The following is a 24,837-nucleotide window of genomic DNA, read 5'->3' as shown; positions in this document are numbered from 1 at the left end:
GCGAGGATTATGCGAGTAAATACGGTATGTTAGCCAGTGTGATGGTGGAAGTTTGACTCACATACTTTAAAGTGCGGCAGTCAGATGACATGATTGTTTTTATACATACCACTTATGCATGCTTTTGAGGCATCCTAGAGACTTTCGACATCAATATTACATATGCATTTTTTTATAAACAGCGATGAATGCAGTAGTGCACTTGTGTTTGTGCTTGGTGTGTGTATTCACCAGCCTTTATGCCCTTGGTGTTCTAATGACATTCCTTATAGCAGCTCACTGCTTGCATGAACAGATTTTACTGCAATGTGCAACGTTGGGAAAATCCCTATGTGAAATACATCACCCTGGTTTCAGTGACAAAACAGGAACTGGCCCGAAGGCTCCAAAAGAGACGCATTCGGTGGCCCGACAGTGTCTTTGATGGACCAGTGTGCGGAACGTCTGAAAAGGTAAGTTTGCGGTGAGGCTAGTTTCAAATTTAAATAGTGAAATCGCGTAGTGGTTATAAGCAAGTGCATAAATGACAGCTTTCGGCTTGTGGTCCAATTATACAAGTGGGCATACCTGACAAAGCTATTGTCACAAATGCGGGATAGTCAACATTCTGCAAACAAGTTAAGCAAGAACCTCATGGCATGTACCCCTGTCATTCATCAAATTTAACGTGATATCCAACTAATTACATCTAGCACAGCACAAGAACAGAGAAGGATAGTCCGTCGCGGTGGCTCAGTGGTTATGGTGCTCGGCTACTGACTCGAAGGACGCGGGTTCGATCCTGGCCGCGGCGGTTGAATTTCTTTGGAGGAGAAATTCGAGGCCCGTGTACTGTGCGGTGTCAGTGCACGTTAAAGAACCCCAGGTGGTCGAAATTTCTAGAGCCCTCCACTACGGCATCTCTCATAGCCTTAGTCGCTTTGGGACGTTAAACCCCATCAATCAGTCACAGAGAGGGACAAAACGAGGGTGCACACTACCATATTGTGTGAGACAGGCACACTGTGATGTGTTCCGTTTTTGGTTTGTGCTTGTGTCTTGTGCTGCTATTTCTTTTCTTTGGTGAACACCAATCATAACTAGTTCACGCATTCGCTTCCACAGATGATGTCTGCTCAGATCTGATCTTTTTGTAGTTTAACAGAAAATGTTAGTGGCATTTGCTGATCATATATTGCCACACAACACCTACTAGTGCATTATTCAAAAAGTCACTACTCTGCGCAATTGCCTGCATTTCATTTCAATGCTTGTCCTCAACGCCATACAGTTAGGGTGTTTGCTTCCCCTTAGCATGAAGAATTTGGTTGGTTTGTAAGCAAACGCGTGTTTTCATTGGTAGAAAGAGCTGTGTTAACGCAGTACTTTACTTTTTGGCGTTGCTGACCTCTTACCTTTTTATAATTTGACAGTCCCTGGGATTGTGTCACAGACTTTCATGTGCTTCTGCATGTTTGATATCTTGGTAGCGTTTTCCTATAATTTGCTTCAGATTCACTATAGCATGATTTTTAAGGTGTATTTTGGAAAGGTTTGATGTTTTCATTGAATAATTTATTGCTGTGCATGCATTAGAAGCATGGTAGTAAGTTTGGGAAGTTCTGTTTGGTGAAAATTATGTCAAGTTTGTCATGTGACAGGGGAGACAGCACCTCTTGTCTTATTCCAATAACCCAGCCCAGAGACCCACATATGCCTGCCTGCTGTAGTCACTGCCTGAACCTGATAACAGTGCATTGCCAAAAATTTTATCTTGGGAATAATTTCAGCCAGTTAAAGTTCCCAAGGTGGTCGAAGTTATTCCCAAGACCGCCACTGCAGCACCTCTTTCTTCCTTTCTTCCTTTCTTTTTTTTCTTTATGCCTTCCCTTAGGCTGCAGTTTGGGTGTCCACCGAGATAAGTGAGATTACTGCATCATTTGCTTTCTTTAAAAACCAATTTTTTACCTAGATCTGAAGACAAATTTTAGGTAATACAGTTGGCACAGTTTTTAATAATAATTTCAGCAGTTAACGAAAATGTGCAACCTGATCTGCAATCTTAAACAACTGTAGTCGGATACAACTCAAGAACTAAGCGGCTTTTCCGTGCCAAAGGATCCCCTTCCAGCCAGCGGTGCTGGCTGATTCTCATGAACCTGCTAATGTGACAGTGCAGGGAGCAGTGCACGAAGTGGCAGTCTGCTGCTCCCTGCACTGTCACACTAGCAGGTTCATGAGAATCAGCCAGCACCGCTGGCTGGAAGGGGATCCTTTGGCACGGAAAAGCCACTTAGTTCTTGAGTTTTATAGGTGTTAATTTTAATGTGGCATTTTTGTCTTCATTTGTCATGAATTTCAGCGGGAGCTGAGCCAAAAAGAAAGGAATACCCGCAAGAAAATCGCAAAAAGAAAAAGGCTCAGGGAAATTGCTGTCGAGAGCAATTCATCTGAAGAGGAATGCGGAGAAACCCTTTCTCCAAAAGGAAAAATCGTAAAGAAACTTCAGAATGAAGTTCTTGTGTTAAAAAAAAAGCTTGCACAGGAGCGCCACAGAAACGACAACCTTCAACAGGAAGTCATTAAAGGAATGGGTAAGACATTAACACATAGTGTTGCACCACCTGCATGTGTCATTGTTTTGCATCCTTAATGGTAAATTATGTACACAAGTGTTTCCAAAAGGGAAGGGGGCGGCACCAACAGCACATTTCAGTGCCTGCCTTGTGGGAGAAACAGAAGAAAATGCAACAATATTTGTTCCTCCCTCCTCCACATGCCTATAAGGGGACGCTGATGTCTCCTCACCTATTTGTGCGTGCCTATTGTCTGTAATGTTACTTTCCAGGAGGGGACATGTAGGAAATGTGGGATTTGATCCCCAGTGCCCCCAGGTATCTACCAGTGATACATTCGATGCAAGCTCTCCCTGGCCTGGTATTCGATGTGCTTTGGGTGATATGCTGGGGAAATAAATCTTTGACCCTGCATTTGGTAGCTGAAAACACCATGTCTTGGCACTCTTTGGCCACAGATGCCCTTGCAGTACAAAAACTCATCATCAATACTTTCTGGGAGAGGAACTGTAAGCTGTATTGGTAACGCAGTGTGGTGCATTACTGGTTTTTGCTAATGTAGTTAATCTAAATCAGTTGCATCCATAACTCAGTAAGCTGTACAGGTATTAAAAACATGAGCAGCGCTGCTGCATTTCGTGTTTTTGGTTATGGGTAGAGGTTGGACTTATATCAAAATGATTTTTTGCAATTCACTTTTAACCAAAAAACGTTAGTATTCTTGACATGTATGCTGCAGCTTGCTGGCCATTGAGTAGAAGTTACACTCAAAGGAGAAAATAAAAAGGTATTAAAACCAAGGGCATGGTGGGGTGGTGTTGCTATTGGGTGCAGTTGTGCATTTTTGGGCATTGTTTCGCTGCCTTACATGCCTCTACAAATCAGGAGGCTCCTCTCTTCGCCAAACGTCTAGGCTAGTGCTGTTCAGTGCCATAGCATATAAAGGCTGTTGCTTGGTTAAGTGGGCTTGTCCACGCCATGTTTGAGGGTCTTGAGCAAGCTTCATGAAAAAGTACCATTTTCTGTCTACCTCAATGGTTCAACAGCAGTTTCATCACTGCAGTCAACACTTGGACCATGTGATTTGTCACCCTCTTTGTCAGCTGAGAGCAATGGCCTAAGGATAACATGAGAGCCCAGTTTGCCACTTTTCTAGTGACAGCCCAGTTTGTGTTTGTCTGATGGTTCTGTCATTTGACTTTTGCTGGTATTTTAAATGGAGATCTCTGCGACAAGCACAGCTGTATGTACGATGATATGTGCGTTAATTGCAGGTAAATTTATGCCAGTGCTGAAAAAATGGTTAAAATATACTGTGACTTTATCCCTGGGGAAAAAAAGTTCCTGCAAATAAAAACTATATTTGCTGAAAAAAAAATAAGAATTGCGCACTGAAGTAAGCATTGCAAAAGTCTGGTCAATTTAAAAAAAAATAAAAACAAAGTCCAACCTCTATCTAGTTGTAAGACTATTTGTCAAGTGGATCTGTAGCTGTGTTGAGAACTTGATTATATGTAGTAAACAGTGTGTAGAGTTGTGTTTGCAGTGACCTCTCTGAGAAAATAAAGAAAGCCAAATGCATGGTTGTACACGTTAACCCTAGGGAAGGCGAGAGCAGTATTGTAGGTCATTAGGAGAGAGTAAATTGAGATTAATATAAGGTCATAAAAAAATGTGCTCTTCATTGTTTGCTGCACTACCCATCCTCTTGTAGATCTTTGGGAATTGAATCACAATAGTTGCATTACCATGCCCCTTTAGGTGTTCAAGCTTATATCAATTTTTTTTTCATGTTTTCAGTTTTGTGGAGAGATCTGGATTTAAAAATTGCTTGATTGCTTTCTAGCTCCAAACGTCTTTTTCATTGTAGGTAACCTATATAAAGTAAAGTAGGCTACTGTTCAATGGAAAAAAGAATGTGCTGCCATCTCGCTTCCTAAGTTATGCACCACGAAGTATAAGCTACCGGCACAAGGCAGTGTCTTCCACAAGTACGCTGCTCTTGCACTCACTAGCCAGCCGGACAAGCCTGGAAGCTGTTGCCTAGCATGCATAGCTTCCTCTCCGCTGTAAGCGACTTGTGCCACAAAATATATATGATGCGTACAGGTCTGACTTGAGTCCCATGCAGTGCATAATATTTGCTTGCAAGTGTCAGTTGCTTATTGGCATCACATCCACAGCGGCTGTGTTTCGATAGATATGCTTTAAAGAACCCTTCATGGCTTAATTAATTTGGAACCCTACACAGCAGTGTCTCTCATAGCCCATATGCAGTTTTGGGGTGCTAGCAAGCTGTGACCAAGTAATCATTTGACATCCTTTTGTCTTTGCTGTGCAGAAAGCATCCGGCAGGATATGAGCACATTCCGTAGGATGTGCAGATGCTCTCAAGAACAGCGAGAGGTATGGGCATTCCTGAACAGTGGGGCCAAGATGCATATGCCTAATTACCTCCTCCTACTCTATTTTTGTAGGGAGCAGCGCCAGAAGATGCTGTCAAGCGCAGGCTGTTTGGGATAGACCAAGCTACAAGTGGCACGTTGGTGCTTAGGGCTGTTGAGCCGAATAAACCCATCTCAGATCTTGAATTAGTCACTGAAACTAGTGAGATGGGTATGTGTGAGAATGAGAATTGGTCTGGCCGAACCGAGGCTACTTTGACAGAAGGGCAGTGCCTGCAGACAGCCGTGGCTGAGTCACCACTGTTACAGGCAGATGAGGTAGGTCTTACATTGTTATTTGAAGCTATATAGCCACCTTTTGTATGAGAATATGTTTCTGAGGTAGAAGAAAGTATTATATTGCTTTTGTTTCGCAGCCACTAACCAAAATGTCAAGCTGTTTCTTTACCAGATGTCACAATTCAATTAATGCCAACTCTCTCCAAATGTCCAAGAGGCCTCAGATTTTTGAACCAACTTTCTCATTTACAGACGTCACAGTACCTCTCTTGATTGCGCCGAACCTTTACTCAGAAATAAGTTTTGTTCACAACTCTAGTTGCTAGTTTGCCCAGTACAAGCAGGAGCCAAGTGACAACACACTACAGCAGCTAGCAAATTTTTTGGAGTTGAAACAATGGGCTGGCACTGATTGATTGCGGTAATGGTCTATAAACACTGTTGGAGCATGCTGAAGCAGGCATGTCTTGGATTTGCTGGGCTTGTGCTGCCGTAAAAAGGTTTTTGTTGGTGCTAACTGATGAAGCATTTTCTCAAGCTTTTGTATTGTTTGCTCATGTTGTTCATACTGTTTACTTAGGGGAGGTAGTTATCTCATACATGAACCACAAAAGTGAAATAACTAGAATAAGACTAGGGTGGAATGCATTTGGCAGGTACTTTTAGAATATGAATTACAGTTTTCATGTATCCCTCAAGAGAAAAGTACATAACAGTTGTATCGTACCAGTACTCACCTTTGGGGCAGAAACATGGAGCTAACGAAAAGGATTCAGCTTGAATTCAGCACAACGCAGTGAGCTCGTCATCAGCATGACTACGCCCACTGCAGGGCAAAGGCCTCTCCCATGTCTCTCCAATTAACCCTGTCCTTTGTCAGTTGCGGCCATCGTATCCCCTCAAGCTTCCAATCTCATCTGCCCACCTAACTTTCTGCTGCCCTCTGCTAGTATTGCCTTCTCCTGGAATTTATTCCTTTACCCTTAAGGACCAGCGGTTATCTTGCCCTCCCATAACATACACAGCGGAATCCCATTTCTTAATTTTGACTAGGATGTCATTAACCCGTCACTCCCTCACCTGCCCTGCCCTCTTCCGGTCTCTTAGCGTTACACCTAGAAATTTTTTTTCCATAACTTGCTGTGTTGCCCTTAATCTAAGCTGAACCCTTTTCGTTAGCCTCCGTGTTGCTGCCCCATAGGTGATTACCGTTAAGATACAGCTGTTGTATACTTTTCTCATGAGGGATATTGGTAAACTGCCATTCATGATCTGAGAGAACCTGCCATATGCGCTCCACCCCATTCTTAACCTTAGAGTTATTTCCCTCTCGTAAGCCGCTGCGGTGGCTCAGTGGTTATGGCGTTCGGCTGCTGACCTGAAAGACACAGGTTTGAATCCGGCCGTGGCGATCGCATTTCTATGGAGGCGCAATGCTAGAGCCCCGGGTGCTGTGCGATGTCAGTGCACGTTAAAGAACTCCAGGTGGTCGAAATTTCCGGAGCCCTCCACTACGGCGTCTCTCATAGCCTGAGTCGCTTTGGGACATCAAACCCTTACCATTTCCCAAACCCAAACCAAAACCATTTCTTTTTTATGATCCGGATCAGAGAGCTATGGAAAGAAAAAAGATAGTTGTAACGGTAGGAGACAAGAACAGAGTGGGTCAGGGAACAAATGAAGTTAGACATCTAAGTCGAAATCGGGAAATGTGCATGCACAGGGCATGTAAATGCAAAGGAAAGATACGTAACCGGTGGCTACTAAGCTAACTGACTGGATTCCGAGAGAAGGGAAGCATTGCAGGGGGCAGCAGAACGTTAGGTGGGTAGATAAAATTAAGTTGCTTGTACAAAATCGCCATAGCCAGCACAGGAGTAGATTAATTCGAGAGATATGGGAGAGGCCTTTGCCTTGCAGTGGGTGTAGTTGGCTGCTGCTGATGATGATTATTATTTTCATTCCATTCCAGAATGGGAAACTGTCAGTGGACACGCCTCAAAGCCGCCTGGATGTAGACCCTGCCTTCGGCATAGATACCGTTCAGGTGTGAATTGAGTTTGTTTAGAGAATTTCTCATTGCGTTTATGATTTTACTGTTAACAGCTATTTCCCAGCTTGGAGGGATTGAGACACCAACTTTTGAGGCTATACAAAGCTTATGGACAAGTTTGGATGTGAGCAGTGCTCAAAATATATTTTAATTCACCTCCAAAGAGTCCATAAATGCCCTTCACATAATCAGTCAGCTTGCTCCAGCTCGTCAAAATGCCTGATGGTGCCGCAGCAGTAGCAATCCTGTGGCCCTCTTCATTTTGTGTTGCACACTTGAGGAATGATGTGTGGGCCATTGTGCACCATGGCACAATACAATAAAATGGTTGTGTGTGCGTGGCTGACTTGTTGCAGAAACAGTTCATATTTAGAACTTAATTCACAACGATGAGAGAAGCCAACAGCCACAGAAACCAAGGGACACGGAATTTTTTATTTATTTATTTATTTATTTTGTGCTGTTGTTCGATATAGAATATTACTGAATATGTTATCACTTAAAGCTAATTGATTAGGAAAGCAGAAGAAAAAACAACCACATGCCGCCGGTGGGATCTGAACCCACGACCTCCGAATTACGCGTCCGGGGCTCTACCACTGAGCTACGGCGACAGCTGTCAAACCTTCCGCTTTCGGGGGTATTTATGTTTACAAATAACCTAACCTTGGGAGTGTTCACCAGTGCCATCCACGTTCTTAAGCGGCGGACGTAGCACGTCCTGAGTTACCGCTGATGTGACATAGGACGTCATCGAATGGCGAGGGTGGAAGCTTTGTGAGAACCCTCTTATGCTTCCTAAGGCATCAAGGCTGCCAGAACCGAGGCCCTCGTTAGGCAATTAATCAGACAAGGAAAGGGGAATGAGGGGCTCGTTATAAATATGAGAGAAGCCAACAGCCACAGAAACCAAGGGACACAGGGAATTTTTTATTTATTTATTTATTTTGATGACAATGAGTGGTACCATTACTATCTCGGCGCAGCCTTCCGGCTAGATGAATAGGAACAGCATGTGACTTTCTTTTTTGTTTTAGCTTTCTCACTTGATTAATGTAGCACCGATCCTGGCTAGCCTTAGCATGTCATGTTGAAATTAGCCGAGCGACATGCCTGCAGATGAGAAAGAGCATCCGATTGGCTGCCTCGATCCAAGATGCTCTCCGTAGATGGCACTGCAGTGCACGTTTGCCTTGCTCCGCTGCTTTCTGTGTGAAGCGCACACTTATGCTCCTGATAGTACATCTGTATGACTGCAGTGACATTTAATCCATGTTATACTATTTTTCTTGCTGAAGGCACTGCAACCTGCAGAAATGGCATCCTGCAGTGCCACTACCAACCAGGTGTCCAATGTGTGCGTCAATCAGGTATGAATTGAGATTGCAGTTCGCCACTATATTTCGTAAAATTTCATGATTTTTACCTTATTCTTCAACTAAGCTCCACGTACGTGTGATTACCATTACATATAGATGGTGTTGCTTTTTCAGTTTACATAGGGATATTATGGTGTTTAAAAAGCTTTTAGGGTAGTGTTGTATTTTCATGTTTTTTAACATTGCAGAACTCTCATTTGACACATTTTCTGAGTTATGCGTGTTATGTGTTGTTTGCGAACAGAGTTAATGGGGAACAAAAGGAAGCACACTAGAGTTGGCGAAGCCGCTTGCAATATCTGAGCGCCTCTCTTCATTCGGGTCATGCATATCTGTACTGACAGTTCAGTGATGTTTAGTGCTGTACAAAGTGCGTTCTCCATGCCATCCACCATTGTGTACAGTAAAACCTCGTTAATGGAGATGCAAAATAGAAAAATCTCCAATCAAATTCGAATGTTGACTTAAGTCCCCCGCCAAAAAATTGCCAAAAACAGTTTGCATTGTAATAAGTATATCGGATGAAAAATGCGCTGCGGTTTTGTGCATTTCAAGTGAGGAGTGTCTAACACTGTGGGCTGAAATGGCCATTAATCGGAGCGCGTTGTGGTTTAGTGTACAAGAATGTATTAAGCTTTTAGTTTATTTTAAAATTATTTGCTTAAAATGTATTTGCTTTGTCCCCCCACCCCCTTATGTAATGCCTCAACAGAGGCCTTTAAGGGTAAAATAAATGATGATGATAAAACAGCCACCGTGCTGGCTCAATAGTTATGGTGCTCAGCTGCTGACTCAAAAGACGCAGGATCGATATACCTGGGGTCGGCTTGTACATTGAAGAATGCAGTCTAGATAAATTTTTTAGCTTGGCAAACAAGGAAGCTCTTGCTTTGTAACATCAAACTCAAGGTGCTTATGGAGTATTGATGTACGCAAGACAATGTTTTCTGTTTTGGGCCAAGAGTTTATTGATAGTAGTTGGATAATCATGCCTAGGTCAAGGGCCGCACCAGTCTGCAATTAGTATCTCAATCCAAAAAAAGCGAATCCTGGTAAAGTATTCTTTTTACAAAGATTTTACAGTGCACTTGGAAAAAAAAATGTTTTCCCTTCCAGTATTCTCCTGGAATGAGTGTAATGGCCATTGAATATTTTTTAGGTAGTTAACAGTGACACATGGTGAAATGTACCGATGTTTCATTCCTTTAATATCCTGTAGGGAATAAAAAATTGGTAGTTTTTATGCCTGTTTTAGGCACTGATGGTATACCTAGCTATCACATCTTTTTGCCAGTTTCTCGCATTGCATGGTAAATAATTACTTAGGCCTTGCATATTTTCCATGTTTTGAATTGCGTCCTTAAAGGGTAGCCTTGTGTTTTATGCTGCATTCTTTTTGCAGCTTTTTGCAAATGTATAGCATCTTGAGTGGTACCAAATTACTAAAACTTCAAGTATTATTTCGTGAGCATATATGCTATAATTATCCCTCATGTGTCTGAGGTCTTGGTGTCTTTAAGTGTAAATGATATTTGGGAACTTAATGTTGCTAAGGAAGAACACTGCTAGGGGTACAAACGGCATTTACTTTTATGCGTGCTTCTGCTATTTGTGTTCTAATGTCTAGATGACATGGGAACACCCGTAGGGTGTACATGGTGTACTACAGGGGTGCTTTCATAAAGTTTCAAACTGCAGCTTCATCATGCAGATGCAAAATTTCTGATTTGGAAGTATCATTTCTGTCATCTAATCTCTTGATTCAGGTGAAACATGTCGGCATTGGGGAGTTACTGCACATAGCACTCTTTTCTTTGGCCATGCAGGTACTTATTGGGCCTGGTGTCCAGATCCCGTCTGACAAGTGGCAGCACCTCATGGACCAACCGAAGGATAGCCTCTTTGTGCGGGAAGCAGCGAAGGCAATTTGGGGCATCCAGAACCTGTACAACAGGAGCGTCACTGGAGCCCCTTGCCGCCGCTACCTGCATAAAGAGGGCGGCCCTGAGACCACCGAAAAGAAGGCACTGACACCAATGAAGCTTGATGCTCTGAAAAGTGCGTGCTTTTCTGTCATAATTAAGCTTAGTTTTCTTGAATTAGACTTGCAGGTGGATGTGCAAACTGTGGGTATGGCAAAAGGGCTGAATTGTATTGTGCCCATATTGCATGACCTGAAATTGAGTAGTGCACTGTGATGTTTGTGCGCACTGCTCAGGCTGCTGCGTTTGTGTGGTTTGTGAGTTGCAAGCACAGTAGCTTTGTATGCAAGGCAAACCTGGTTGGTGGATAAGCTTTATTGCTGACATGGCAAACATGAATCATAATGTGGTTTTGGGTTAGTGCAAAGTATCGGCAGCATGTTCAAATTGCTCAACTGAACTGCATGTAGCTCGTTTGGAGTATGCTCCAGTGATACGGCAACATGGTGTGTCAGAAGGCACAGCACCTGTGGTGTGCACAACACCACTCATATGTTTTCAACCAGGGGTCATGTGCTAGAGTGGTTGGCTCTCAGGTTCACTGACTAGGAGTGGCTACCTTGTAGCGATGTGTGCCAGTGATAGCTGTTTCACCAAGTCAACCACTTGAAAATGTGCCTCCAGATCTGTATAGCAGATTAGTTTTCACATGCTCTCCAGTGGGCACTACAGTGGACTCCCTCTAAACAAAACTCGATGGGGACAAGGAAAACTGTTTCATTTATTGGCAGTTTCATTTAAGGGTTGTGACCCCCCCAAAAAAGCTGTGCAAGGTAGTTTGCTTTAGGTTGGTATGCCACCGCTTCACCAAATAGTCATTCATCATGGTTAGGCTGCACATGTGCTCTGAGCAACCCTCTTGCTGGAAGTACTGCTGGAGTAGTTCTACTGCCTGGCTTGCCTCATTAGTTGACACTAGGGAGGTTGATGGTTGGCTGACAGAGGTGCGCAATTAAATTAGCCTGAAAGCATTTTAGGTGTAAATTGTTCTTTCCAAGCATTGAACGTGCTTTTAGAGTTGGAGATATTGCCCCAAAACTACTTTTTGTCTCTCCTTTTATTTTATTTTTTTCAGGTGCTTTTGAACAACATCTTGGGAATCACCCAAGTGACATCCCTAGCACGAAGAGACGTGCCAGTGTGAACAGGCACCTGGCTGATATGCTGAAGGTATTGAAACGGTGAAAAAGTAAAGCTTTTTTTTCTCATCTTCACTTCATATTGGCTCCTGTGTTTCCTGCACATTCGTTTTCAAAACCAAAAGTGCGAGATTATGGTTTTGAAAATGCAACACATTTAAAAAACAAGCATTTCATAAGCAAATGACATTGACATTGTTCATAGTACAAGTCACAATGTGTGCAACAGTGTAATTATGCAATATGTTTTAATAATTGTGCACCAGTTGCTTTTCTTGATTAAATGCATTTCTCTATTATTTTTGCATGGAAAGCACAGAGAAGTGACTCTTGCTTGAGGGATGCCATATAGTGAAGGGCTCCAGAAATTTCGGCCACCTGGGGTTCTGTAACATTTTGATATATTGCATGATGGGTCTCCACAACTTTGCCTTCATCAAAATGCGACCACTGCAGCTGGGATCGAACCCGCATCCTTCAAGTAAGCTGGCGAGTGCCATAACTACTGCGGCACCATGGCGGCTTATTCCGTATCATTTCTGCATCATACGGTTCAGCAGAGAATTCCGTACAGTCCGTATAATACGAAGTCGTAAGGATTCCGTATCATATAAGGCTCTCCATATAATGCGGAAGTCCATATTATTTCCGTATGATATGGAATTCCGTATTCCAATAAGTGCGTATATATGGAAATCCGTATTGTATGGAGTCCATATATGCGGTTTTTTCCAGTAGGGGGGGCTGCCGCTTCCAGGACTGAAATAGCGTTGCTTGCGGCTGGAGTGCTGGACGGGACTAGAAAGCATTGTGCTCGACCAGAGACGCATGCCTGATTCAGAACGTTGTTCTGCATCATGGAATGCCGTTTCACTCCTTCCCGGCGCAGTCCAGGGCTCAGGTATTTCGCAGTTTTGACCTCGTTGCTAGAAGTGGTCTAGACCTTCCGCTGGATATGAGGACAAAAATGCGCACAACTGGTTCACTTTTCCGGTGGACATCTCTACCGCACCGTGAGAGAAATACACGAATGCTAGCTAGGTACAAGCTTTCAATCGGCGTTCGTGTTTCTCTCTTTCGGCGCAGTAGAGGTGTACTCAGGAAATGTGGGCAGTTATGTGTCTTTCTTTTCCTCAAATCCAGCGGACAGTCTTGACTGCGAATAAGGCTAGACTGGGAATCTTATTGGTGGTCTAAACCCTATTTCGCTTTTCAGGTCAGGAAAGGCGAATTCCTGGCTCTGTTTGTACTTGGACACTTGAACCCCGCAGCGAGAAAATGCAAAAGCAGTACACGTTACGTTGCGCGTAGCGCGTTAGGGCTGCCGTTGTAGCCCCTTAAATGGGTTATGACAAAGCTGTCACAGATTGCAATGAAAAATGCCCTCTTTTTTACGCTGTCTCCTGCAAATTCGCTGTATCCTGCAAATTCGCTGTCTCCTGTTACCGATGTTTCTTCTAAAGTAGTGCAGACACTGAAGAAGTGAAATAGAATTGAATCAACTTTGGATTAAATTGAATTAAGTGATAAATAAAAGGAACAAGATGTACCACGCCTCCGTTAAAAGTCGTGACCCGACAGAATTTACTGACTACAAGAAATATAGAAATATGGTTAACTCGCTGGTAAAACAAGCAAGAACTCAGTATTATGAGCAGCTATTTTCTGAAATAAGAAGCAATCCCTGAAAAATATGTAGTCAAGTTGAAAATCTAGAAAATGAACAGAAACCATGCGTAGACTTTCATATTACAACACCTAATGACATTTTGTTTGGCTTTGCAGCTGCAACCGCCATGAATAACTACTTTGTTTCTCGCTGTGAAAGTACCGATCCTAACACAAAACAAAAAAATAACCCTGCTACTTGTTGCGCTGAGCTTGCAAGTTCGATCATGTTAACTCCCGCGACACCGCCTGAAGTGAAAGGAATAATTAATACTCTCAAAAACAGTACAGCTGCTGGCTATGACGGCATTTCATGTGGACCGATAAAATATGTAGCTGATTTAATATCTATTCCTCTGGCTCATATCATTAATTGTATGTTGGAGATTGGTGTGTTTCCAGATCGATTAAAGATAGCACGCGTACATTCGATTTTTAAGGGTGGGAACAGCTATGCTTTGACTAACTACCGACCAATTTCAGTCCTGCCGATTCTGTCAAAACTTTTTGAAAATGCAATCAACGTCAGGATACAAAATTTTTCGATAAATATCAAGTAATCAGTCACATGCAGTACGGATTTCAAAAAACAAATCTACAGAATCAGCCCTGCTTAACATAAAGAATAAGATAATAACAAATTTTGAACAAAGACAATATACGCTTGGATTATTTCTAGATCTACGCAAAGCATTTGATTCTGTGTGTCACGATGTCCTTCTAGTTAAACTGAACAGGTATGGGATCTGCAGAATACCATTAGAAATAATAAAAAGCTATCTGTCAAACCGCTATCAATATGTCAGTTTTAATAAATACACATCTCCAGTTCTGCCAGTTAAAAGAGGCGTTCCACAGGGATCTATTCTCGGGCCCTTGCTATTCATAACATACATAAATGATTTATGCTGTATTCCTAACACCCCAAAAATAATCATGTATGCAGATGATACCAACGTCTTTTTCTCTAGCCATTCACTCCCGGAAATTGAACATGCTCTCAATAACTATTTGCTCCACCTGTCTACTTGGTTAAACACAAATAAATTATTCTTGAACATTGAGAAAACTAAATGCATATTGTTTGCACCACTAAACAAGCCTAGGAATTCTGCCATAGATATTTCGTTTGATGGCAAAGGAATAGCTCAAGTCAAAGCCCAAAAATGTTTAGGTGTGTGGTTTGAGGAAAGCTTATCATGGAATTCTCATGTCAACAGCCTGTTAGCTGACCTTATTAAAACAATTTGCTGCCTCTTTAAGATTTGCCCACTCATCCATCAATGGCTACGAACTGTTCTTTATTACTCAGTCTTTTATTCCAAGCTTTCCTACTGTGCTTTAGTCTGGGGTACCACTACAAGTCACAACTACACAAGATTAATTAGCCTGGAAAAAAAAAGTGTTAAGAATATTTGAGCAATATCACGGCCCACCGGAATTACTGCGTACAAGACCGCTTTTCCTGAAATATAAAATCTTAATGGCCAATCAAGTTTATTATTTCAAATTACTTCAGTACATAAAGAAAACGAAGCTTTACAGTGTACGAAACTCCAATGCCGTTCCTGCATACATACTCCGTAGGGAAACTTTACGGCCACCCAAAGTAAGGACGAATTATGGACGACAACTTATTGAATATCAAACAGCTAACCTTCTGAACAAAATACAAGAATTAACAGATCTGATTGCTAATGTCTCTAAGAACACTCTTAAAGCTCTGCTGCTCGAAAATAACTTGGAATTCAATTAATCTGCCATGCTTCTGTTCATAGTTTGTATTTTCTGGGAGTGCATTATCGTTTTGAATCTTGGTGTTGTGTGTTGCTATTATGATGTTGCTGTCATGTTGCTAAACTTGCAACAACCATGTTCTGAATTGTGTATATTTGCTTCTTTTTACTAAGTAGTCTGTGTTGGCATGTACGGTGTATTGTTTGCTACATACGCGTTTTATTTGTTGCATAATTTATTAACCCTTTTTTTCCCCTCAGTGCTGTGACATTTTCTTATTTCCTCCCGAAGATCTTGGAGTGGATTTTTTCGCATAAATCTCTGTTAAATGACTGTTTGTGCCAAACTGTATGCGGTGCAAGAGCCATCGTCAGGCGTTTCGCCTTTTGCTCTTGCTCCTCTTTCTGTATCAGAAAGGAAACAAATAAATCAAATCAAATCAAACTCATGCGGGCATATTTTCCAGAAAGTAGCGGACAGGGTGTACTCACCTCTTTCAATACAGATGATTTTGTACTGACTTTGCGTACACGGCTGCATGTTACTGTTGATAATGAGAGTTGTAGTCTGAATTCGCAGTGATTCGTGAAGGAGCGTTCTCAGGTTAGTGTCTTTAGGCAAATCTATTTTTCTCCATTTCTTCGTTTCAATCATGATACATAATCGATGAACTATTATTGTCGCACCAAAGTCTTACTATCTACGTCTTATCAAATTCCCATAATTTGTACGCTTCCATAGTTGAAAAGATATAGCGGGCGCATAACCCTTGCAGATAAAGCATGTGGGACTTACGGGGTCCATTTTCCGCCCCACACTCCCACTCCGCGGCTCCAGCGTCTTCGCTAGCTAAGCGAGGAGGATTTTGTGCTTGAGGGAAGGAGGGAAGAGAGGCAAAAGCGTGATCACTCATATGCTATGTTTTACAACTTGCAATAAATCATTGAACAGGCAAGTTGCCTAAAAAACATCAACGAGGCATTCCTCGGTAGTAGAAGGATACGTAAGAAGGGCTTCCGAATTACCAGCTGGGGCAGGGGTGCGACTGCTGAGGTATTGGCGGCGAACGTTTGCAAGGGCCGACAATGGTGGCCAGGTTTCTCTGTATGTACGGCACTCTTGGGGCAAAGCCATCCCTGGGTATTTGCCGGGAGAGGTGGCGAGAGCGTGCGTTTACTCCGCTAGCTTCGCTGCCTGGAACCAGATTCCAGCGGCAGGACTAGGGACCTTCTTGTGCTCCTGCTGCGGAAGGTGACGACAGCGTGCGCCTTCAAGCACCCGCTACGCTGACCTTATCCAAGAAGAGGCTGTCACCGACTCCACGGACTTCCGCTTACTTTTCAACGTGATGCTCCCATGAGAGAGTCGGCTAAGACCGGACACCTCATGATGATGGTCGACACGGAGAGGGAAACAGGTTTTCCGCAAACAACAGTACGAATTCAGAAACAAATTGACAGTATAGCCATTCCTTTGGCCTTGTTGGAGATGTGGGGCCCTTAGAGTACCTCACTAGCTCAGGTCCGCAAGCTCCGCATCTATTGCTGACGGGTAGGAAAGGCGACTGCAAGTAATTCTACATATACCTACATAAGTTGTAATGAGGATATGGCAACATGTAATCCAGCTGATTTTATAGGATTTGTGATTCCCAGTTCTCCAGCTGGGGATTTATGCTTATTAAGCAAGCTCCAATCGGCTGATCGCCTTTGATCTCTTGGGTTACTGACCAAAGCAGATTACGTTACTGGTCTCCTGCTCCCAGCTGTTCCTATCTCAAGGACAGCTCTTTGGTAGCAATCGCGGTTCTGTCGCAGTCGCCCAGCTTTGAGTTGACGTTGAAGATTATGCACCAGGGAAAGCAAGCGTCACTGGAACCAGGCGCTAATCAAGGGCATCTTAAAGGAGCACTTCTAGAAAGGTCACCGCCTTCAGACTGTGGGGCTCCCTTGCAACGGCAGCTGCCTTCGGACAATAGTGCGCCGTGAGAAAGTGGCCCCCTTCCCCATGCCACAGCCGATCAGTACAAAAAAGTAGAGACGCTTTCCCCCTCCATCGGCGAGACCAGCCCGACGGTGAATCACAGACGTGCAGCGCTGGCGCAAGGGACGGCTGTTTTGCGGGTCACTAAGTGGCAGGTCAGTCGAATCCAATTCAGAGACTCAGTGAAGCGACGGGGCACATTAGAAGCCGTGAAAGCACGGCTATGGACTATGAGGGAGCGGCTTCTTGTAGAAACCCGTCCGCGGGACGCGGGCCCTGAGTGATATACTAGATTTATATTGCAGCGAAGAAGCACAAACACATAGAGAAGGAACACGCAAAAAACACGGATAGAGTGATATACACCACTTTATCAACGTACTGCATCTGGAGGGCGGGCGGATTGCATCTGTTACCAGCTGGTTCGCAATCGTGTTCATTCCTTGCAGCGTTAAAAGTGGGGATGGCAAGAACGCGGCGTAAACTGCAAACACGTGGCTCTGCCGGACTTCGCACCTTGAAAGTGGGAAGCTGATTTAATTATATCGATTAAGCATTTTGCACGGCAGCCTAAAGCTGATACTCACTGCATCAAGGGATGAGAGCTGGGCGGTTTGTTTTTTCTTTTCAAGAAAAGCTTGTAGGTACGGGGAAAGTGCTATAAAGAACTGGCACGCAAGCTCGGGTAGAGCGAGGTTTCTTGCAATTAAAAGACCTGCAGCTAACTCATTTTTGTTCTGTTATTGGATCTCTTCTTTACCTTCCTTCTATGCTCCTTGTTGAGCGTATTGCCACGTTATAGCCTTTGTATGAACAAACAGCGCATAGCCTTGCCAAATGTCGTACTACGGCCTCTTTTGTTTTCTTCAATGCCTGCAGAACTGCACCAACACCGACAGAAGCTCGTCTCACTAATGTTCTGACTGCGATACTTCTAAAACGGAAAGACTAAATGCTTTGGATGTTTTTCAGATTTGCTCAATATTTGTTTCAGCCGATCCTCTACTGCTGAGAATTGAAAACCTGTGTATACCGGAGTGATCAATACTTGAAAGAGTAACGTTAATGAAAAAATCAGACTGCCTCATCAACAAATAGCTCACCCGATAAGTGCACAGAAAATGCACCGCGCAGCAGGCCTCGTCTTATTAATATAATCAGTTCACGGATGACACGCTCTGGGTATGCAGCTTTAAAAAGCACTCTAAAATCATGTTGCGTGTGACCGATGTTCGACAAAATATTATAAGGCGCAGGGAAAGCGGCTCTCGTTTATGCGTTTAATTCCGAAGCTATACGAACAGGCTTGAACTAAAACAGAACGGTACGTGAGTGCTCAACCCTAGCTGAACCTGAATGGCCAAAATCTGAACTCGAACGCAGCTCGGACAAAAATCAAGAGTGCAAGCCATTGAGTGCAATGGTCAATGCTAGTTTGACCATTGCACGCCGTAGGCCAATGCTCCAGTGTCGCGTTTCTGCAGTAGTGTTGTCAGCGTCAACGTGCATTCAGTTAGGGCCGTGTTTATGCCGGAGCGTTGTCAGCGCCAACGCATGCAGTGCACATCTCTTTGCCACTGCCGCTACATAGCTCAAAACGCGAATATTAGTGTGATAATAGTATCAGTTAATGAGGAAGACGATGTGAAATGCACACGTAGCAGCGCGAGTGTTGCAGTTTAACACGAGGCGATGGTTCATGACTGGTTGCGCGATGCGACCTGTCCCCTAATATCGGCCTTGAAGCCTAATATCGACTTCGAAGGGTGTTAGTGTGGGTGTATTTCCGTGCATTAAACAAAAAAAAAGCGTCTTCGACTGTGGCGATAACCTAGCGCAGCTGATCTATTCGCGCCGGCGCTAGTTCGAATCCCTGTCACGGATATTTCTATGGTCTATATTTATTTATTTATTTCACTTTGCACAAACCTACAAACACCGCAAGCATACACACACTGCAATATCTTTCTCGGGTTTCACCCATTGGAATAGTACTTTCACACCAAAATTGCTTCAACACTGTGGTCCCTGTTGACCTGTTGTACACTGCTTGTCTTTAAAGACTTGACGCCCCAGATGATACTTCTCGTACAAAGAAATCTACCTGATAGATTCCTGAGAAAACTCACTTCTTAATTGCACCCCTTAGAGATCTGCCTCGATTATAGCTTTCGAGACTTATTTTTTCCACTCTTTATATTTCAGTTGGCTGACTACAAGGACGTAATGTTTCACATTGATGCGCACCATGTTCGCTTTGGGATCTGCCTTCTCGACGACTGCTCCAAGCAAGACGTACAAGCTCTCTTCGACTCAGGTACTTGTGACAGGTTTCTCCTTCAAAACAGGATAGCAAGGAAATACAAAGGCTAAAAGTTAAGCAATTTGTTGTATTTGGTAGATCATGCTTGCAGCTCTAGACCTATAAGTGAGAGAAAAAAATTGCGCACACGTAGAGGAGAAAACGCAGCCGTTAAATGCATTTCTGCATTAAAACTCACCCTCTTCACCGCTTACAAGGACAGCAAGAAGTGTAAAACTTTATTTCCAGCTTCCTGCCGCTTTGGCATTCAGAACCAGAAGTCTGCGCCTAAATAGTAATAGGTGCGTACTAAGTTAATGGCGGGGTAGATAAAAAAGTCAGGAGAATAATTTCAGCTGCAGATATTACATTGACCGATATGTTTGAGCTTTTCACGCTACGCAGCGGTGTGGAAAATTACATAGTATGAAAGTCGATCAGTGCTTCTAATCGCCTTGAAACTCCTCCCGTAATTTCATCCGCGGACAAAAGCGGTCGCTAGGCGTGCCACCGTCCTGCAGGGAGCCGCGAAAAGCATACGGCGCCGATGGCGGATGGTGGGGTTGCAACAGAAAAACTTGCTTCCGCGCCGATGTTAAAATTTCACCTTTTGAATATTTTCAATTCAATTTCAATTCCGTTCGTCTATTTTCCACTCGAGGCTGAAGCAGGTTGATTGCGACACTAAAACAGAGGTGCACTATCCTCTATTGTTTCGTAATCTTTGACCGCTTGACGCTCATATGGCGAAAGAGCACTGCTGGCAGCACTGCTGAAGCATTTCTGAAACGTGCGGTGTGCTGACTAACCTATAATATATACGTGACCGCAACGCAGTATGTGTTTACACAAAGAGGGCGCGGCGTACGACACTTATTGTATTTGTGCTGCGCTTGTGTCCCTTCCCTGGATTCAGTTGACAGGACGACAGGTTTAACAGTGCGTTTCGTTACGCTGTGGCACGTTGAGCCATAGCCGGCTTATGATTTTAATGAACGTTTTACTGCATGGTTAAGCGCCTGCGATTTTAGCCGACGAACGCGTGAAAACGTCTCGCAGGCTGTTTCTCTGCGCGGCACCGCGGAATTCACTGTCACAAGCATGCGCGCAGTCCATTCGACTTCATTCGCGGCATTGTGCAGCGGAGGGTGCTTTCACATTTTCTTTTTTTTTTCAGCTTATGATTGATGCATTCTCGCGGACGAACCTTCGCCTTTTTTCCAGCAGGGTGCCGTTTATTGTAAACTGACATTTTTACGGCATGACGCTCTTAACTGCCCCGATCCCGATCGAATAACATATTTCTGAATTCCGACATGCTTAGGTACGCATTTCAGGAGTTCACCACGGTGTTCTTTAAAATAGTAATTGATATAGTTTTCGCAACTTACCCGTCGCCGTCTTCGACGATTCACATGCACAAAATGAAAAAGCGAATGTCTTGCACAGAATGAATAAATTATACGCAAATACTACAAAGAGCACAAAAAGAAGCGTCAACGTAGCAACTCTTAGGTGCTGAAATTCTTGCCTCCAGCAGCTGAGCAGTTTATTGAAGTTTCCCTGCTTTCTAATGACACACCTACAGATTTCCATACAGTCGAAAGGAGATGAATACAAGAGGCCCACATAGTACAAAATGTTATTTAAATAGACATGTAATGGGTTTGGGAAAAAATGCTTCTTTTCAAAAGAAAATAGCTTTACCTGCATTGATGAATTAAAGAGTTAACTGCGCGAAAGGGTTAGGGCACCAGGGAGACACATTCATGACACCTAGAAGCGCAGACTGACAACTTTATTTTTCAGGAAAACGCAAGCCGTATTTTAGCGCTCTCTGTGACAAGCCGGTACTTTGCACAAGAAAAACTCGAGATTATGCCATATTCGAATTCTACACTAAAACATGAAAAAATTAAGTGAAGCTATCACTGGGCCGGCCCTCTCTATCAAACAAGTGAAAAATGCTCTGCAATGCATATGTGGTTACTAAAAGTGATACCAACAAACAGGAAACAACTCACGACGAGATGAAGAAACAATCTTTCTGAAATCAACAATGACCAATCTTTATACAGCGCTTGAAGCCTGCGTGAATCGAATATACCGAGAAAAAAAACAAAGTACCAGGTCAAAACCAAGAAGAACACACCATCTCTGCGACCCTTACAAAAAGGCAGCGTCAAAACAATGAAAACAGTGAACAACACTACGTCGTGATCTAAAACCACAGCGAGCATTGCAGACATCAGCATTGCAGAACACCTTGCAGAGATCATTGCAGAGCACCTGCAGACGAGAAGAATGTGAACAACCTAAAAACACACCCCCTGCCACTGGTAACCACACTAATTTCGACTAAAAGCGAAAAACAGTGGTGTCTACATCTTTACATTCCGTGCAAATAAAAGCGCCCTTGTACCAGTATTTTCTAGAAGAATACCATGTTAAGGCAAATATGACCGACTATACAGAGACGAGAAATTAAGTGGCGAATTTGCAAGAAAGGATGTTTGCAGGCTAGCGTGTGGGTACGCACTTGAAACAGCCATAGATGCAATTCCCTAAGTAAACCTGAGTCAGAGGTTCTGCTTAGCTGTCAGACACAAACATGCAGTAAGTGACGTGGTCGGTCATGTAATCTGTGTCAAGCTGCACATATTCTGTCGGCTTGTACTCTCCCGATGATTACTGAATATTTTACTATACATTAATAAAAACTGGATGTGGGATCTTCAAGATCCTACTAATGTAAATGCATCCCAACAAGTGGTGAATTACACGTAAGACATGACGAACCACTTTGCAGTGTTCTTCGGTGTTCACACTTTGTGTAATATCGGTCGTGTCGTAATAACGACCATATTTTATGCATTATCAGTACTATCATTTTTTCACTTGAAAACCTGCACGCGGCTACTACACTTATTTCTGAGTCAGCACTCACATGTGATTACCAAGAGTGAGGAGTATGTACAGCTGAATTGATGTAAGCATGTAAATAAACCTTTACTTCGAAAGTATCCTCCCTAACATTATTTTGTATAAGTAAACTGAGAAACTTGTTTTATTTTTATAAGACCAAAGAGTACGTTTTAGGCGTATGATCTCATGATAAAGTCGTCCTTTAACAAAAAAAAATCCAGCCAATTTGCCTCAAAACAGCCCCGGCAGATGGAAAGCCCTTTTTTGTAGTCTATTAATATCTCGAATAATCCCCTCTTTCACAGTGACACCTTCAGTCATCACTGCTGAAGTGTCGGACTGCACGACAGCTGAGCCTCAACCATGGGACAATACACAAATAGGATTCACGTAAGTTGCTTGCATGTGGTGGAAGAATATGTCAGCGAAAGAGCGCTGAAGTTGCAAAGTTACCGTAGGTTCTAAATTTTGATTCAGGAAAAGAAACACAGGATACAGCCTCTGTACCGCACTACACTGTCGCCGTTCCATCAAAACTTCACATCAGCTCCCCCTTAGAAAAGATCCTTTAGTTGCAATTAAGGCCACACCTTGCAAGTTTTCCTTTGTCAAGGCTCGTTACGAAAGCCTCTGCGAAAAGTTTAAAAGAACTTACAAGCGCGGAAACCTATTTTGCAATTGCGATTAAAGCGAAAATTTATTCTTTTGTTTTGGGAAAAGAATGCTCGCGAAACACGAAACTTTATTTCGGAACAAATTCGCTCAAAACTAATCTAAGTGGCGCACCGCTGTGAAACTTCGAAACTACCGGTGGATCCCATCACAGGGCATTATGTCGGTAAGACAACGAGGCCTATGTTTAGTGTGGCTTTCGTGTTAACTCTTTTGTGCCGTCTTTTGCCTAATTTCATTACTACTTACGAATGCATAGTGATTTTAGAAAAGTGTCTAATGTATTTGACTGGCAAGCAGGCTGCCTCCCGGGCATCTTGTTACCATGAAAATTTCAGCAGGAAAGCTTGATGCGTGTAATGGTGGCAGCTCGATGACGTGCGATCGCCATGGCTCGGAGAGGTTATTACGTCGAGCAACGAATTACGCACTGGTGATAGTATCTACTGTACAAGAAATTTTTCTCAGCAAAAACTTGCTACTTTTCTCACGTAAAAGTTGCAAAAAAGGGCCATGTTTGTGTGCCACGCCGGAGCAGGGGGGGGGGGGGGGGTACCGCTGTCCAGCCGGGAACCCGGTGATTAGCTTTCAGTGGTCGAACGGGCGCAAGCAGCCGCAGCCACCGCAGTAGTTTTGGACTAGGGACTCCACCCATGAAGACTCCCAAGAGACAATGCGCAATGAATAAACGTTTTGCCTCTCTCTCTCTCTCGTGTGCTGCAAAAATAAAAACACGCATTCCTCGAAAATTTTCTCCCTGTCACTTTAAGCGCATGTTCAGTTAAAGGAATACTGTTGAGTGGCTCCATCTTGCGGTTCCATCGCTGCGTTCTCCAAAATTTTCTCAGATTTACCACGAAATACATGAACTAATTTCTCTATTTTTCCACTTGATGTTTTTCGCACAGTGTGATTTTACGTGCTCTTTATTTTCAACAAAAAAAAACTCCATGACATTACCTGGAATTTTGTCCGCACAGAACTGAATATCTGCCACAAAGTACTCTGCACCGACAGCAAATGAATATAGAGGTCTGCACAGAACGAAGTGCTGAACGCCGCCGCTGAAAAAAAACAACGACGACAAGTACGCATGTCTGAGATAGAAGACGCTTAAAAATAAGATATCAGAGCTTTTTAAATTGAAAGCACCAGCCCTATATAAAAACCACGTTTTTGCACTTAGCTCTCGCGACCGTATGGACTCAAAACGAGGAGATAATTTTCGTCGTCAAACTGGCAAACATTTCAAATCAATTAATAAACTTTTCTATCTCTGCTATTAGCAGGCATGTTAATAGAGAAAACTCAAAGGCATCGTATTCGCAAACTCTCCCATTTGTAGAATTCTGTGACCGTGCCCATGTTACGAGATATTCGCTTCCAAATTTCAAATTGAATCCACTTAATTATGCGTGCAAAGCGATGCGATTGCCGTAAGACAACTGTTTATGCGTCGAGGATGCTGCGGGTGGCGCGTCGTCTACCAAAGGCGTGCAGTGACATTTGAAACTTCTGAATTTAGGAAAGAGATAGGAGCGCAAAAATACGAACACGGATGCAGTGAGGGAACGGGACGAGCGCCCTTTCCCTCACTGCACCCGTGTTTGTATTTTGGTTGTGCAATGTCTTTCCTGAACACGCACAAACCCGCCTAGTTAGAAGGACTTTTCATTTTACATAGTTCACCCTTTCTCCTACTAGTTTTCACTTCCTTATTCGAAGAAACGTCACGAGCGGCTACTGTGTGCCACTGAA

The 24,837-nt window shown here is 43.3% G+C and overlaps 2 protein-coding genes across 2 annotated transcripts in view; both read left to right on the top strand.

The window, feature by feature from the left end:
* LOC149353721 (nose resistant to fluoxetine protein 6-like) overlaps positions 1 to 24,837 on the top strand; it is a 100,353-nt gene that overhangs the window by 28,781 nt on the left and 46,735 nt on the right. Inside the window, exons 3-4 of the mRNA XM_089582751.1 lie at positions 19,386 to 19,497; positions 22,713 to 22,797. Of these exons, the coding sequence (XP_089438877.1) occupies positions 19,386 to 19,497; positions 22,713 to 22,797 (197 nt within the window). The remainder of the gene's footprint in view (positions 1 to 19,385; positions 19,498 to 22,712; positions 22,798 to 24,837) is intronic.
* Positions 398 to 11,901, top strand: LOC149353722 (uncharacterized). Its single transcript, XM_089582752.1, has 8 exons — positions 398 to 452; positions 2,342 to 2,573; positions 4,897 to 4,961; positions 5,033 to 5,278; positions 7,212 to 7,286; positions 8,591 to 8,662; positions 10,498 to 10,729; positions 11,729 to 11,901. The coding sequence occupies exons 2-8, from the start codon at positions 2,570 to 2,572 to the stop codon at positions 11,836 to 11,838; spliced, it is 804 nt and encodes a 267-aa protein (XP_089438878.1). The 5' UTR covers positions 398 to 452; positions 2,342 to 2,569; the 3' UTR covers positions 11,839 to 11,901.

Source organism: Amblyomma mixtum, chromosome 3, assembly GCF_055824585.1.
Source record: "Amblyomma mixtum isolate Tamu chromosome 3, ASM5582458v1, whole genome shotgun sequence".
NCBI classification, from domain to species: Eukaryota; Metazoa; Arthropoda; class Arachnida; order Ixodida; family Ixodidae; genus Amblyomma; species Amblyomma mixtum.
Note: the sequence above shows the minus strand (reverse complement) of the source record. Positions and strands in the feature narration are given on the sequence as shown.